This window comes from Petaurus breviceps, unplaced genomic scaffold, assembly GCF_028583685.1.
Source record: "Petaurus breviceps papuanus isolate PSGF00001 unplaced genomic scaffold, PetGlider_PUasm1.0 37, whole genome shotgun sequence".
Lineage (NCBI taxonomy): Eukaryota > Metazoa > Chordata > Mammalia > Diprotodontia > Petauridae > Petaurus > Petaurus breviceps.
In genome coordinates, this window is record NW_027186296.1 from 35,325,550 (window position 1) to 35,343,652 (window position 18,103).

The window sequence follows — 18,103 nt, forward strand, 5'->3', positions numbered from 1 at the left end:
AAAAAGTCAAGGATGATGACTCAGATCTTTGGAAAAGGGGTGGAATTTGGGGGAAAGGAGGAATTCTATTTTGCACATATTAAGTTTGGATTGTCTACAGGACATCTACGTTAAAATGTGCAGGCGATGATAAGGCACTAGAGTGTGCAGGTATGAGACTAAGGCTAAATATATATAACTGGAAATCATCAGCACAGAAATAATAACAACCTATTGGAGCTGACGAGGTATCCAAGTGTGAGAATTTGGAAAGAAGATGGTCCAGGCCAGTCTTCATGGCCACATACATTTAGAGGGGCATGATAAGGATAATAATCTACCAAAGGAGACAGAGGAGTTGTAACAAAAGTATGAAGAGAGTCAAAAGAGTACAGTGCCACAAAATCCCAGGGAGGAGAAAGTATCAAGGAGGGAAAGGGGATTAATAGTGTCATACGCTTCAGAGAAGTCAAGAAAGATAATGATTGAGAAAAGACCATAGGATTTAGCAATTAAGAGATGGTTAGTAGCTTCAGCTCTCACATTTGCTAGCTGTGTGAGCCTGGGAAGGTCACTTATCCTTCTAAACCTTAGTTTTCTTATTTAAAAAACAGGGATAATAATGCTTGTACTTGTACTACCTACTACTTTTGAAAGTTATTAGGAAAGTACTTTGTAAACTCTAAAACACTCTTAAAACATGTGCTCCTATTGCCCAGAGATGAACTCAGCCATACCAATTAGTCCTTTTTTATTATATGCAAATTTGATAAAACCAAAAGTTACTTACTCTTCCAATTTCTGCAGTCCAGGAAACAACAATGGTGTTTGGTACAGTTGTGGACAAGCGGACAAGTGAGGTGATATTAATTGGTCGGCTGGGTCGCTTTGGTTCCACACCATTTTTGGTAGGTGGAAGATAGCCCTAAGAATAAAATTTAAAGATTTCTATTCATTCTTTCCCATAATTTCAAATGTTATTTTTTTAAATAAAAATTTTGTAAACTGACTGCTAATGGACAATTTTTTTTAAGCAATTGAGGTTTAGTAACTTGCTCAAGGTTACACGGCCAGTTATTTTGTGTGGGTGCTAAATATCTGAGGGCAGAACCTATTCCTGGTCTCCTGACTCTGGGGCTGGCGTTCTTACTCACTGCGCCACCTGGCCGCCCCGATATGTTTTTTTTTTCATTAAAGTCAAGAGAAGTAAATATTTTCTTAGAGTTAGATTTAAAAATTTACAGCATTTGAAGCCCCTATTAAACCAATTTTTTCACATCTTCATATGCAGATTTTATGCTTTTTTTTTTTTTTAAAACTAAAGGCTTGGTATGTTAACCCTGCAAGAAAGTATTACTGACTACATTTCAAAGAAATCAGTAAGAGTTAAAGAATGAGGGGTGGCCAGGTAGCACAGTGAGTAAGAGCACCGGCCCCAGAGTCGGGATGACCTGGAATCGAATCCGGGCTCAGACACTTAGCACCCAGAAACACCTGGCCATGTAACCTTGAGCAAGTTACTTAACCCCAATTGCTTGGGGCGGCCAGGTGGCTCAGTGAGTAAGAGCACCGGCCCCAGAATCAGGATAACCTGGGATCAAATCTGGACTCAGATACTTACCATCACACCCAGAAATAACTAGCCGTGTAACCTTGAGCAAGTTACTTAACCTCGATTGCTTTAAAAAAAAAGAGTTAAAGAATGAGAAGATACCAAGTATCAGAATTTCAGAAGAACTGAGATAATTTTTTAAAACTACACAAAACAGTTCTCTTTCCTTTAATCTCATTCTCTCACAAATACATTAATATATATCCATACATTTATAAAAAGAAGTCCTTGGGTACATCTTATTCCACTTAAGTTAACGTTTTCCTTTAATCCCTGCCTTATAATACTTTATGTTAAATGTGTTATCTATGTGTAGTCTATACAAATGTTTTAATCACTGATAGTCAAAAATTTTCATAATTACATCATGTCACTGATTAAATTCATGATGGTTATGCTTTGACAAATAAGTGACAACACAATTTAAGAATTCTGGACTTACTGGAAGGCTACAAGGTTTCCCATTAACTTTCACACAAAGATTGGGTGGGAAATGATCTTCTTGTGGACAACTGGTTTCTGATAAACAAAACCTAAAAAACACAAGAACAGATTTAATCATCTTTCAAAATTCTAACTTTATTAACATTTCTGTTCAATAGGTAACTTAGAAGTTTTCACAGTATACTGATGACCCATTAATCTGGCTAAAAATATTAAGTATTTACTATGGTTTTTCAACATCTCTCACTGATGGGGAAAAAAGCTTTTAAAATAATTCTATCCCCATTAGCTTCAGTGACACTACTAAGAAGCTATATGGTTATCTTTACACCAATTCTCATCATCCTAAACTATCAATTCCTTAAGGGAAATACTTTATACATACGTATGTGGCCTGTGTATAAAGTATTTATAGAAGCTGTAGCTCTAATAACCCTTCTGAACAACCAAATCCTGTATGTGAGGGTCATTTTCTCAGCTGCCTCCTGGGAAATGATTTACAACAGTGTTTTTTCTTCCCAAAACTCTGTTTTAGTCTTAGAAGGCAGAAATATAATATTCTTGAGTTTCCAGTTTCCTAAGCCAATAAAGGTCTTGGTAGAAAAAAAAATGAGGGACCTGAAAGAATAGTTTTTACAGTGATTCTCAAAGTAGTCTCAGTGATTTAAAAAACTGGCAGTGGAAGCTGTTCTATATGACAAAGTATAATTAAGCAGCTATATAATAACATTACTTTTATTGCATTCATATTTAAATTGAAACAAAACATTTCATAAACCCTTTGCCTCTAAACTATGCACATAAGCCTCTGAGGAAAAAAAAGGAAGTATAGCTACATAATGGATAAACTCTAATTCTACTGTTATGTAAATTTAAGAAATTAATTATGAGGTTTACTCTTTTCACTCTATTATGACTTACTGCCTCTCTAACTGCAACACAAACTTACCTGTCATTCCATCATTACCAAGTATTTATAGCACTTTATGGAACTAACAAGTTTTTTTTTTTTAAAGGAGATTTCTTTCTTTACTTTTATTTCTTCCCCTGCCCTGCGATACTTTGTATCGAATCCATCTGACCATTTTTATCACAAATACCCTCCACTCAACTTCTTGAGAGGTCTTCTAAAGTCAAGCCATGGAACTTATTAAAAAAAAAAAGGTCAATAAATGTATGATCCTCTCTATATATTTACTTAGATATTATCAAATCAACTCAACACTAAAAACAAAGTAGATTAGAAACTATTCAACTTAGGTTCAACTAGCTAATTACATAATACACAACCCATCACTTAAACAAATGTAAAATATGGAAAACAAATCCCTTGAGGGATGAAAATGTAGTAATTTCACTGCCAAGACAATCTACATGACTCTTCCCTAAGGAGACACAACTCAAACCTCATTAAATTAGGCTAAAAACAAAAAATCAAAACCATAGCAAGTCGCAGGAAAGAATGAGGAAATGAAATAAGCAGAATGTTTAAAAACATGAAGAGTGTAGACAAAAATGGTTACATGGATAACAAAGGGAAAAAAAGGGGTTAATTTCTGGTAAAATTATTTATGTATTTGAGATTATCTTTTGTTAGTGTTAGTCACATATAAAGTAACTGACCTACAAAAAAAGGCTATAGGTTTGTTAAAAGTCAAATGATTAGCTACTTAAAAGAATAAAAATCTGTTTTCTGGGTATAGTGCTGCATATAAGCCTTGTTTAAAAACAAAACAACAACAAAACCCACTCTTACTCTTGAATTGTTTATATCTAAACTGATCAAGCCTAGAAAAAACATTAAAGATTTTTCCTATACCTAATATCTGGCACTGTTCTAGGAATGTTCAATACATTAACATAATTTGCTAAGAATAGAATCAGAATATACCCATTCCTGTTCCAACTAAGTGGAGATTATTTAGCTAGAAAGTACACAGTAAGATGATAATTTTCATCATGGGTGTGGGTAAGAGAAACCTCAGTCAGTCCTTTCATTTCCTGGTCACCACCCCATACACTTTATTCATTATACACCCCATACACCTTATTCATTCTCACCTCTGAAACATGCCAGGCCCATGAAACTTTTCCAGTTTGTAATGCCCTGCATCTCTTTCTCTGCTTCCCCAAATCCCACTCATTTCCTCCAAGATTCAGTTCAGGTTCTATCTCCTTCATAAGAATTTTCCTAACTATTTTAGCTTTCAGTGATTTCAAAAATAGTACATTTATCCACAACACTTAACAGTGGATCATAAGAGCTATTTCCTGATCTCTAATTGTGATCCATATTAGTTTTGTCTCCCTTAATTAGATTGAGAAATAAACTCCTTAAGGGCAAAGAGATGTCATTCTTTCCTTTTTGGTTCTTTAGAGAACCCAGAACAATATTATAAATATGTACTATACTGACTTAATAAACAGTTATTGATGGACTGAAAATGTGGCACCAGGTGGTTTATATGGACAAGAATATTTATACCAAGAAGATAAACTGCATATCACAACAAAAACAGAATAGTATGGGTAAAGAAGTTGGAAAACTGGTATAGCTATAACATTTTGAAAAACATCCTATCAGGTTTAGGAAAAAATATCAACTATTTCACATGGAGTCTTTTCATTGTGCTATGTTTATTTTGCTGATTATACATTTTATCCCCACTTTCAGTATAATTACTAGCATGCAGATAAACCCCTAAAAAACTTCATTTACACATTTTTTTACTTTATGTATCATCTTCTAAAGTACCAAAGTATTTTATACCATAATTAAGACGTACCTTAGCTGGACCTGTACTGTGAAGTCACATTTAGTCCCAGAAATATCCCTAGAAAATACAGGACAGAAACAGAAATATTATAGTATATGTATGTGAAGGTGAAAATTTTAAAAAGGCACTTATTTCAGTAAAACTTTTCTGAACAATCAGAAGAATTGCTTTTACAGTCTCTGCAGCATGGGTTAGGTTAAGCATACTTGAAATTCATCCAATATACAGCATGCTATAATCACATCTTATACTCAATACTAAGTTCAAATGCCATATTGTAAGTTACACTGGAAGACAACTTACATGGAACTACTGATTTGTTGCACTTGTTGTGGAGTCAATGCAAATGCAAAACAGGTTTCTCGAAAACGCTGACTGTTGTCTGATGCTAAAGAAAGAAAGAATTACAGTTTTAATCACCTTCACATACATCAACAAAGAAGACATTAGAAAAAGTTCCATCGCCACCCTCCCCAATCCATGTAAAAAGGGGACTCTAAACAAACTTTGGAGCTGCAGAACCCACATAATGACACAGAGAAGCTAACCTCCTGCTGAGGACAGCCCAGCAGGCCGGCAGGAATCGGCCAGCACAGTGCTCTGGGAGCCCAGCCCAGCCCCACGCCAAGGCTTTAGCCCCAGGGCGGGCCTGACCAGCCACCAACTGGAGGGACTCCAGATAAGCAGCAGCTGTGGCCCTTTCCAGATTTATCAACACATAGACACAAAGGACAAAGTGAGAGGTCAGTAAAGTCTGGACTTTGGGACCAGTAAGTGGGAGTGCGTGGCTTTTACCCCCGGGGCGAGAAACCTCTGAGACGCCAGTACAGCCAGCCAGCTCCACGTGGCGGCTTCAGCTCAGGGCCTGCAGAGTGTAGGGGGACCAAGCACCAGTCTGAGGGGGTAATCGCTCTTGCTTTAACCTGCTTGGATCTGGATTGCAGTCTAGGGTGGAGGTCCTGGGGTGTGGGTCCAGTTTGCCAGAGTGTGTGGAGACCTCAGAGAGGGCACCCATCTAATACCTCCGGCAGCTGAGAAAACCCCAGTGTTTGGGACGAAAACTCCCCTGTCTGGTGGCAGAGTCCTACTGTGGCAAAAAGCCCAAAAGTCAAATAATTGAGTGGCAAAATGAGCAGGCAGAGGAAACAAAGCAGACAGAAGATTCCAACGTTACACTCCTATTTTGGGGATAAGAAGGAGCAAGGCATGGAACAGGAGGAAAACAGTGAAGTCAGTACTCCTGCACCAAAAGCTTCAAAGGAAAATACAAGCTGATTACAGGCCATAGAGGACCTTAAGAAGCAGATAAGAGAAGTGGAGGAAAAATTGGGAAGAGAAATGAGAACAATGCAAGAAAATTATGAAATGAGACTCAACAGCCTGACTGAAGAAAATAATACCTTAAAAAACAGACTGACTCAAATGGCAAAGGAGGCTCAAAAAGGCAATGAGGAGAAGAATGCCTTAAAAAGTCGAATTTGCCAGATGGAAAAAGAATCTCAAAAGCTCACTGAGGAGAATCATTGCTTCAGAATTAGATTGGAGCAAATGGAAGCTAATGACTTTATGAGAAATCAAGATGCTGTCAAACTGATCCAAACAAATGAAAGAATAGAAGGCAATGTGAAATATCTCATGGGAAAAACCACTGACCTGGAAAATAGATCCAGGAGAGATAATTTAAAAATTATTGGGCTACCTGAAAGCCATGACCAAAGTAAGAACCTAAAAAGCATCCTCCAGGAAGTTCTCAAAGAAAACTGCCCTGATGTTTTAGAACGAGAGGGCAAAATAGAGGTTGAAAGAATCCACCGATCACCTCCTGAAAAAAATCCCAAAAAGAAAACTCCTAGGAATATTATAGCCAGGTTCCGGAATTCCCAGATTAAGGAGAGACTATTACAAGCAGCCAGGAAGAAACAATTTGAATATTGTGGAAACACAATCAGGATAACCCAGGATCTGGCAGCTTCTACACTGAGGGATTGAAGGGCTTGGAATGTGATATTCCGGAGGTCAAGGGAGCTGGGATTAAGACCAAGAATCACCTACCCAGCAAAACTGAGTATCATGTTTCAGGGGAAAATATGGTCATTCAGTGGAATACAGGACTTTCAGGCATTCTTGCTGAAAAAAACCAGAGTTGAATAGAAAATTTGACATTCAGATACAAGAAGCAAGAGAAGCATGAGAAGGTAAACAGGGAAAAGAAATCATAAGGAACTTATCAAAGTTGAACTATTAACATTCCTACATGGAAAAACAATAATTGTAACTTATGAAACTTTTCTCAGTAGTTGAAAGGATTAGAAATATATATGTGAATGTGTGTATATATGTTTATAGGTATACATAGATAGAGGGCATGGGACCAATTGAACAGGAAGGGATGATACTTAAAAGGTGAAATTGAGAGGTGAGGAGTATAATGAGAGGAGATGGGGAGAGACAGATTGGGGCAAACTATCTCATACAGAAGAGGCAGGGGAAAATGGTTGCAATGGAGGGGAAGAATAGGAGGGCAGAAGGGAATGGGTCAACCTTATTCCTATTGAATCTGCCTTGAGGAGGGAGGGAAATACACACTAAATAGGGGATCTCTCACCCTCCAGGAGAATGGGGGGGGGAAGGGGATGAGAGGGGGGATGGGAAGTTGGAAGCACCCACTTTTGAAAAGGGACAGGATCAAAGTAGAGAATAGAACGGGTGGGAGGGAAACGTAGTCAGTCTTTTACAATATATCTACTATGTTATTGTTTTGCATTAGGCTCACATGTACAACCTATACTGAACTGCTTGTCTCCCCAGTGGGGGTGGGTGGCAGGGGAGGAAGGGAATGAATCTGGGATTGAAAGTTTTAAAGCCAAATATTCAAATATATGTGTGTGTGTGTGTGTGTGTGTGTGTGTGTATACTATTATTAATACCATCTTACATGTAATTAAGAAACGGGATGTACAGGCACTGAGACATAGAGATCCACTGGAAAAGTCGAAACAGGTATGGGAGAAAATATGGGAGAGAGCAGATTGGAGGTGGGGATATCCTGTGGGACTGCTGTTTTGGGGGGATGAGTGGGGGAAAAACGGGGAGAAAATTTGTAACTCAAAATCTGGTGGAAACGAATGATGTAAATCAGAAGTTAATAAAGCATTAAAAAAAAGAAAAAAAAAGAAAAAGTTCCATCAATAAATTAAAATGTTTCATTTAGAGTTGAGGGCGGCTACGTGGTGCAGTGAATAGAGCACGGGCCCTGAAGTCAGGAAGACTTGAGTTCAAATCTGGCCTTAGACACTTAACACTTACTAGCCCTGTGACCCTGGGCAAGTCACTTAACCCCAATTGCCCTGCCCTCCCCCCTCCAAAAAGAAAAAAAAAGTAAAAATGTTTTAGAATTGTAAACAGAGTACTTAAAACAAAAACAATGCCCTAGCTGTATAAATGGATTGTAGTAAAGAAATGTTTCTATTAGCTTTGAAAAAAATCAGAATCAGAGACACTGACATTTAAATTCAGGAAATATATTGTAAAAAAAACACTAACAAGACATAAAAGACAATGGTATGTATAGACATACATTGTCATAAAATGAAAAAAAAAAAACTGCCACTAAAATTTAAATAACCTAATGGTAAATAAGAAATATAGTTGATTTTTGAAGTAAACTTTTTAGAATAAGAAAGAAATCTTAAAATTAATTCAGCTCAGATTATACCTGTTACTGAAGACAAATAATTTTATTATTTCTTCTGCTACAATATAATGCAAAAGTACCTGTTTTCAAATTTTAGCCATAACCACTATCTTAAATATAAGATGTAGTATGACATCTTATGGAGGAAGGAGGCTCAGGGAAGTGACTGAAAGACTAATGATGGGTTAAGACATAGATCATTCTGGGATATACATACATACATACATACATACATACATACATACAATTAAAGGGATAAAATAGCATTTACAGGTAACCAGTTCCAATCCAAGCTAGGGCCATAAAAACACAAAATAGATTCTATCTCAAAGTCATTTATGCTTTGCTTTATAACAAAAACAAAAAAGGCCACAGAATACTTTAGACAGGCAAATTTCTTGAAGTTATTTGCTAAAATTGCAGATTAAAGAGAGAAGGTAGCCAATATACAAAAAATTAAACCAGAAATAGATAGTATCTTTCTCTCAACCCTCTTTTTCTTCCCTTCAATACAGGTATTGAAGAAGTAGAGGTCGTGGTGGCTTTTTTTTTGTTTTTATCAAGCAACTTCCTAATTCTATTCAGTCAACAAACATTTATCCAGCATTTAGTATATACAAGGAAATGTGTTAGGTGCTGGAGATACCAAGAAGGGGGGGGGGGAGTTCTTGCCATTATCAATGTTTTAAGTTAATAAAGGGAATAAGGCTTGATAAAAATTAGGTAGAATATGATATAGATAAAGGAGAGATTCAGACAAAAGTACTATAAGAAATACGAAGACGTTAGCAATTTCACTTGGGGATGGTGAATATAAGAAAGATTTCATGAAGGAAGGTGGCACCTGATCTAGGCTTTAAAGTCAAGGAAGGATTTCAATACAAAGAGGTTAAGGAAGAACTGCCTTCCAGAATAAGTTACATGAATGCATGGAGTTGAATTTTAGTGAATGATATCAGTAACAGGATTGTACAAGGCATAAAGCAAAACTGCGGGAAATCAAGCTAGAAAGGTAGCACTATCTGAGGCTTTTAATGGAAGATGAAAGAATTTATATTGTATTCTGAAAGCAAATAGGAGCCAATAAAGATTTTTAATAGGGGAGGTGATTTGGTAAAATTTATGCATTAGGAAGATTATTTTGGCAGCTGGATAAAGGATATATTTAGGGAAGAGAAGGAAAAAAGAAGGGAAGGAAATCAATAGGTTTCAATTCTATTTCAATTCAATTCTACTTATGTTTTCTAGAATGGAAACAATGCCTTTCTAACATAAGAAGAACTATTTTAGACCTGTGATAGCTTGATGATTTTATAAAGAAAAAAATCTCTTCATATGTACTCCAAACGTTTGATTCTACTTATGATCAACATTTCCCTAACAATTAGCACCACAGAGAAACAAAGAGTAAAACATATATAAATGTGTCACTTTAATAAAGTACAAAAGCTCTCCAGGCTTTTATAATTTCAGTATAGAAATATATTTTGGTGGGCCTAAAAGCTGTATTTATTTTGCCATTTTCTTATAAACCAGAATTTTGTTTGGTGATGTAGGTTGGATTTAGGGAAAATAACTGGACATGTGTATCAAACTTTATTATTAAAGAAACAACTTTCACAACTTAAACTTTCAAAAGGCCCTCTACTTAACTGAAATGCATTTTAATGTCTAGTCTCAAAGATATAAACATATAAACAAAAGATAAGCCTGTAACAAAGCAGATCTTCTCTGTGAGGCAAAAGAAATATCAATAACTAGCCTGAATTCTCAAAGGGGCCCCATTTAAATTGTGTAAAGACTTCAATCTAGCAAGTCAAGCTTATTTTAGATCTTTGGCTCTGTTCCTAGATCAGTACTACAATAACGTCACAAGCACAAAAATTCATAGCACTTTTTAAGGCAAAATTTCAGAGTCCTTTCAATAGATACTACTAGAATGAGGCTGGGAAGTGGGTACATTTTACACCTTCCCCCCTCACTGTGTACACTAGATCCCATGAGTAGCTTTAAAGTAATGTGTTTGAAGAATGAATGTGTCTTGACATACAAAATATTTTATATACTAGGACTAGGTGCTTTGGTATAGAAGGCACAGTGCAAGTTCAAAGAAATAAAACAGTACCATTATCCCCAAAGAGATTATGATTTCCCTCTTGGTTTCAATGATACCATCTTCTCTATATTGTCCTAATATTTCTAGTAACTATTCCTTTTCTTTCTTTTACTTGCTACCTTTCTTCTTGACCTTTTCTACTCAGATACTTCCCTTTCCCAAGCGATCTCATTCACTCCCACAGTTTCAATGACCACCTCTTAGGTCAGATTACTTTCACATTTATCTCTAACACCAGCCTCTTTCTTGTGTTTACAGGTCCACATCTCCAACAGCCCATAGGATATTAATGCCATTCTATCCACACCTTAAACTCAATATCTAAAAGTGAACTTATTCTCATTTCCCCTAAACCTGCTCCTACATTGAGTTCACGTTGCCAGTGGTAACAGCATTTATCTGGTTTTGCAAGGTGTAGCAGCAAGCACCCCAAGCGTCCTCAGGGTTTGCCGCCCATACAGGTTCTTGGATCTGCTTTGATAAAGGAAAGCAACTCAAAATGGGTTAACAAGCTTACTTTAATCAGTCAGACATATATCGTTTACCTTGTTCAGGGGGAAAAGGTCAGCACCCCGAAATAGATCAAGTAGACAGATTTCCAAACTGTCCAACCATTACATCCATACCCAGTCAACATCTCGGTTTTTCAAAGGGGGGAGGGGGGCGGATCTGGACAACAGCTTTTCAGAATACAGATCAAATCACAGAACACTTCTCAAAGTGAGCCCCCCAAACAAAGCTACACATCAGGGCTAATATAGCCTTCTCCTGGCTCAGAGAATGTAACAACCTTATTGACTCACTGGCCAATCAAGAAGTATCTACTGAAAAACAAGCCTCCCACCCCAGGCTTCAGGTGCACTTTAGCCTAGGGGCAGGGAAGATCTTCTAAATTTGCATTCCCATTACACAAGGTCAAAATTTTGGGGTTATCTTAGACTCTCATATCCAGCTTCTTCTCACATCCAGCTAGTTAACACATTGTCAGTTTGATTGCTACAACATATTTAATACCAGTCCCCTGCTCTCTAGTCCTATAGATACAACTCCAGTAGGGAAAGGAAGGAAGGAAGAGATACACGAAAGACTGCAGCAGTCTTCTAAAAGGTCTTATCTCCACTCCAATTCATCCTTCATATTCCTGTTAGACTAATTGTCTCAATGCAGAGAACTGCACGAGGCTATCACAAGTTTAGCTAGACCAGCTCTTCCCATGTCAAGTAGTCAAACACTGATCAAAAACATCAGAAGCTCTCTGCTGTCTTTTAAGTAAATTTTAAACTCATCCACAATTTGGTACCACCCTACTTTTTTCCAATTTATCTCTTCCTACTCTCTTCCATGAATCCTATGTTCCAAGTGAGAGATCCAAACCTACTGCATCTTTTCTCATATTTCATGCAGCTGCTGCAGCTAAGTCTTGTTTTCCTGTAAATAACATAATTTCAGGGAAATATATTTTTATCAAATATATATCAAAAATATTTTTTATCAAATGCTTTTTTAACTTCTAGTTTACATCATTCATTTCTGCAAGATTTTGAGTTACAAATTTTCTCCCCATTTTTCCCCTACCCACCACCCCAAAATAGTGATCCCACTGGATATCCCCTCCTCCAATATGCTCTCTCCCATATCTTCTCCCATACACCCTCCCAACTTTCCAGTAGGACATGGTGGATCTCTATGCCCCAGTGCCGGTATATCTTATTTCCCATTTACATGTAAAATAATATTGATAATAGTATATATATAAAACATTTGATTTTAAAATTTTGAATTCCAGATTCATACCCTTCCACTCTTGTCACGCACCCTTACTGGGAAGATAAGCAATTAAATATAGGTTGTACATGTGTAACTATGCAAAACATTTCCATAGTAGATATATTGTAAAAGACATAACTATATTTTCCTCCCTCCTATCCCATCTCCCACTTGTTCTATTCTCTACTTTGATCCTGTCCTTTTTCAAAAGTGGATGCTTCCAACTTCTCTCCCCGTGAGTCTGGCTTCCCTTCCATTAGCCCCCCTCTCATTCCCTTCCCCCCGCACTCTCCTGTAGGGTGAGATACCCTATTTAGTGTGTATGTCATTCCCTCCTTGAGCCAAATTCAATGAGAATAAGGTTGACCCATTCCCTTTTGACTTCCTGTTCTTCCCCTCCATTGTAACCATTTACCCTTACCTCTTCTATAAGAGATAGTTTATCCCAATCTGTCTCTCCCCATCTCCTCTCATATTCCTCTCTCACCTCTTAGTTTCACCTTATAGGTATCATCCCTTCCCATTAAACTGGTCCTGTGCCCTCTATCTATGTATACCTGTACACAGATATACACACACTCAAATATGTATTCATACACCCATATACCCTTCTTTATAGGTATATATATGTATGTGTGTATATGTGTATACACACACACACTTCTATTCCCTTCAATTATTCTCATACTGAGAAAAGTTTCATAAGTTACAATTATCGTTTTTCCATGTAGGAATGTAAATAGTTCAACTTTGATAAATTCCTTATGATTTCTTTTTCCTGTTTATCTTCTCACGCTTCTCTTGCTTCTTGTATCTGAATGTCAAATTTTCTATTCAACTCTGTTTTTTTTCATCAAGAATGCTTGAAAATCCTCTACTCCACTGAATGACCTTATTTTCCCCTGAAACATGATACTCAGTTTTGCTGGGTAGGTGATTCTTGGTTTTAATCCCAGCTCCTTTGACCTCTGGAATATCATATTCCAAGCCCTTCGATCCCTCAATGTCAAAGCTGCCAGATCCTGTGTTTTGTCAATGAGATATTTCACATTGCTTTCTATTCTTACATTTGTTTGGATATGTTAACAGTATCTTGATTTCTCATAAAGTCACTAGCTTCCATTTGCTCCAATCTAATTCTGAAGGAATGATTCTCCTCAGTGAGCTTTTGAGATTCTTTTTCCATCTGGCAAATTCAGCTTTTTAAGGCATTCTTCTCCTCATTGCCTTTTTGAGCCTCTTTTGCCATTTGAGTTAGTCTATTTTTTAAGGTGTTATTTTCTTCAGTCAGGTTGTTGACTCTCATTTCATAATTTTCTTACATTATTCTCATTTCTCTTCCCAATTTTTCCTCCACTTCTCTTATTTGGTTTTCAAAATCCTTTTTAAGCTCCTCTATGGCCTGTAACCAATTCATATTTCTCTTGGAAGCTTTTGGTGCAGGAGTTCTGACTCCACTGTCTTCTTCCTGTTCCATGCTTTGATCCTTTTTGTCCCCAAAATAGGAGTCTAATGTTGGATTCCTCTGTTTGCTTTGCTTCCCTCGTTTAGTCACGTTGCCACTCAATTACTTGACTTTTGGGCTTTTTGTCACAGTAGGGCTCTGCTACCAGACAGGGGAGCTTCGCACCAAACACTGGGGTTTTCTCAGCTACTGAAGGTATTAGTTGGGTGCCCTCTTGAAGCCTCCACACGCTCTGGCAAGCTGGTCACACACCCTAGGACCTCCACCCTAGACCACAATCCAGATCCAAGCAGGTTAAAGCAAGAACGATTACCCCTCAGACTAGTCACTTGGTCCCCCTACAGTCTGCAGGCCAGGAGCTGATGCTGCCATGTGACAGCGGCTGCAGGGCCGCTACACCTCAGCCACTTCTCACCCCAGGGGCAAAAGTCAACGCACTCTGAATTCCCAGGTCCCAAAGTCCACACTGCACTAACCTCTCACTTTGTCCTTGCCATATATGGGGTGATAATTCTGGAAACTGCTTCCACAGGGCTGGGGGCTGGGATCAGCTCCCAGAGTGCTGTGTTGGCCACTTGCTGCCAGCCTGCTGGGCTGTCCTTGGGGGGAGGTTAGCTTCTCTGTGTCATTTTGTGGGTTCTGTAGCTCCAAAGTTTGTTCAGAGTCATCTTTTACATGAATTGGAGGAGGTGAGAGCCGGAGGCCCAAGGAAGTCCTGTTTCTACTCTGCCATCTTGACTACACCCCCAAGGGAAATAATTTTTTTTTTTTATTATTGTACCACTAGCTGTTTTACAGGATGCAGATGGAAGCAACCAATCAGAATTCCTGAATTCTGAAAAGTTCCAAAAATCTTAAAATAATAAGTACTAAAAATAATAACTTTACTATAAAATCCCTTGTAAATCTCTCTTCAGGGTTCTTGTGCCTACTGAGGGGTTCCTGGACCCGATTTGTTCTGTAACTACATGCTTTGCTAATAAAGTGTATCCCTCAAACTGTTTGCTCAGTTATTATAAAACCACTCACAACACAAGTCAACTGGACTTGAAACCTTCAGTGAGTGAAACCTACTACTATCTACCCCTAGATTTTTTTTTTTTGCTTTTTGGAGGGCAACTGGGGTTAAGTAACTTGCCCAAGGTTACATGGCTAGTTTTTTTGTGTGGTTGTTAAGTGTCTGAGGCTGGAACCGAACTTAGGTCCTCCTGACTCTGGGGCTGGCACCTTACTCACTGCACCACTTAGCCACCCCTCGATTTTTTTAGCCCAAATATAGAACATATAGAAAACTTATCCTCTATTAAATTTCATCTTATTAAATCTAGCATATCAATTCAAACTTTCAAGACTTTTTGGATTCAGACTGTCATCTACTGTGCTGGCTCATGCTCCCAGCATTTCATCTCATCTATAAATGATCTGACAGGCATGACTTTTATGTTTCCATTCAAACTACTAATAAAACTGTTGAAAAGTCAAAGAAGCAATGGATAGATTCCTGCAAGACTTAACCGGAGACCCTTCTCCAAGGTAACATTGACCTGTTAGTTACTATACTTTGGGTTCAGAATGGTCCTTCAACCTGTCCCAAATGTACCTAATTGTGCTATAATTTAACATATTCTCTGTTTTGTTCACAAAGACAGTGTTAGAGACTGTTCAATGGTTTGTTAAAATCAGAGTGTTCTATATCTATAGCATTTTTCTCATCTCTCTGTCATGTTACTATATCAATAATGTAAAAGTCTGGCATCAGACTTGATGAACACAAACTAGCTCTTTGTAATCAGCATTTCCCTTTAAAATGTTCACAAAGTATCCCTTTTTAATAATGTGCTCTAGAATTTTTCCAGGAAAAAAATGCAAACTCACTGACCTGCAGATGTCATTTTCTTTTAAGAAAATCAGGATGTTTGCCCTTCTCTACTCTTTCCTATCCACTACAATCTTTTAAAGATTACTGGCAGCAGCTTAGCAATCCACATATGCTTATTTAAAAATTTTAGTTATGTTTTTTCAGTCTTGTTGAATTCTCTGTGACCCTGTTTGGGGTTTCCTTGGCAAAGATACTAGAGTGGTTTGCTATTTCCTTTTTGAGCTCATTTGATAGATGGGGAAATTGAGGCAAACAGGTTAAAAGATTTGCCCAGGGTCACACAGTAAATGTATGAGGCCATTTTTGAACTCAGGAAGAGGAGTCTCCTAACTTTAGGCCCAGGATTTTATCCATTGTGCTACTTAGCTGCCTGCTTTTGAAATTTAACTTAAATTTTATCATATCAATTTAGGGCTATTGTTCTACTTGTCTATAGCATCATCTTAAAGCAGTATCACAACATAAGCTTTTGTTTTGAAGACTATGATGAAACTGGGGCATCTCTGAAATCTTGTTTTGTTTTTCCTTATTTATTCCATGTGTTGGGAAGATAAGGGTTTCTCTTCTAGGAGAGAAGTTTAGGACAGGCTATCAATTCAATTATTAAGTTCTCTGTGTTGATTACTGGAGTCAATACAAAATTTAAATAAAACAAAGTCATGTCTCATCCCTCTTTCCCTCAAGATGACAGTCTAATTTGGGAAGTTGTGAAATATAAAAATACAATTACAGATAAAGAGATCTAAATGTGTTATCATACAGGTACAAAACAAAGTATTTTGTGAAACTGGGTGGGGTATACAGGTTGGAAGAGTATTATTCAGAAGACAAGATCAGGGAAAAATAAATGTAAAATTGAGTAGGAACTTAAAGTATGAACAGAAATTTAACAGACTGAACTGGGGAAAGAGAACATTCCAGGAAAAAGAAACAGTGTTACCAAAGGCACAAATATGGAAAAGCACAAGGTATATTCAGGGAACAGAGAGAATTGTCCAGTGTGACTAGAGGATAAGACATGTGGAATAGAATAGAATAGAATGACAAGGCTTGCAATGTGGACATCTGGTCATGCAGAGCCTTGAATATCAGGTAAAGGCAATGGAAAAGAAAGACTAAAAGACAACAACATTTCAAACATGGGAGAATGGGTGAATGGTGGTGCCACTAACAGAAATAGTGCAGGTTTAAGAGGAGAAATATGCTTAGTTTTGAACATTTCTAAATTCAAGATGTTAAGGAGCCTGGGGGTGTCCTACAGGCAGCTGGGAGATAAAGATTTGGAAATTACCTTTCTTGTATCAGTAATAATAACAACAAAAGATACTTATATAGCACTTCAAAGTTTGCAAAATGCTTTATATGCATCATCTTAAGGTTCAAACAACTTGGTGCTGTGGATACTATTGGCATTCTCATTTTATAGAGGAGCAAACAGGCTCAGAGAGACTGATTTGTTCATGGTGATCAGGCTATTAAGTGTAAAATCTGAGCCTGGGTCTTGAACTCCAAGCCCAGCTCTCTATTTACTTTAAGTCCATGGTGCCTCTTTGTGGAAGTGAGAGTTGAAGCCAAGATACGAATAAAGGGAAGGGAGAGTCAACCTTATGCATTCTAGAAAATGATGAGTTAGCAAAGAAGAAAGAGTAGCCAACAGTTAAAAGATAGAATATGAACTCAGAAAGAATGGATTTTGATACCAGACCACGCAGGAACAGAGATCCATGGCTGGAAGGGAAGGCAGAGGCCATCTAGTTCAACTGTCTTATACTTGAGGAAACTCAATTGGGAACAATAAAATCAAGGGGTGACAAAGTATCCAAAAAGGAGGGGGTGATTAATTATCTGTGATAAGAAGATCAAAGAGTACTGCAAAAGCTAAGTGGATTCAGTGATTTTATAATCATTGATGACCCTTCTTAAAAAAAATTCATATTCTTTAGAAAAAAACTACCAAGCTTAGTAGCATGCTTCCCCTCAGTAATTATGCCATCTCATAGAAATTGCTTTTGTAACAAAGTAAATTTAGGCAAAATATATTGGCACAGTTACTGTTACAGTGCCTCATTCTGTAGCACTCATTATCTCTGTATCTTTACCAAAAGGAAGAAGGGATGCATGTCTGAAAGGCAGTTGGAGATCTGAGATTGAAGGATAGCAGGGAAGTTAGGGTAGGATATGCAGATTTGAGGATCATCAGCATAGAGATGATAATCAAATCCATGGGAACTGATGAGATCACCAAATTAAATACTATAGAGGGAGAAGAGAAGGCCCAGCACAGAACCCTCTGGGACATCTACAGATGAGGATTCAGCAAAGAAGACTGAGAAGGAGTAGTCAGGTCAGATGGAAACCAGGAGGTAGTGG

At 37.6% G+C, this 18,103-nt stretch overlaps 1 protein-coding gene across 4 annotated transcripts in view; it reads right to left on the reverse strand.

The window, feature by feature from the left end:
- Positions 1-18,103, reverse strand: part of PIAS1 (protein inhibitor of activated STAT 1) — a 145,725-nt gene that overhangs the window by 55,226 nt on the left and 72,396 nt on the right. For all 4 annotated transcript variants that reach the window (XM_069098222.1, XM_069098225.1, XM_069098223.1 and 1 more), the window contains 4 exons: positions 5,116-5,200; positions 4,822-4,869; positions 2,034-2,124; positions 770-904 (listed from right to left, as the gene is read on the reverse strand). In XM_069098222.1, coding sequence (XP_068954323.1) covers positions 770-904; positions 2,034-2,124; positions 4,822-4,869; positions 5,116-5,200 — 359 coding nt within the window. The remainder of the gene's footprint in view (positions 1-769; positions 905-2,033; positions 2,125-4,821; positions 4,870-5,115; positions 5,201-18,103) is intronic.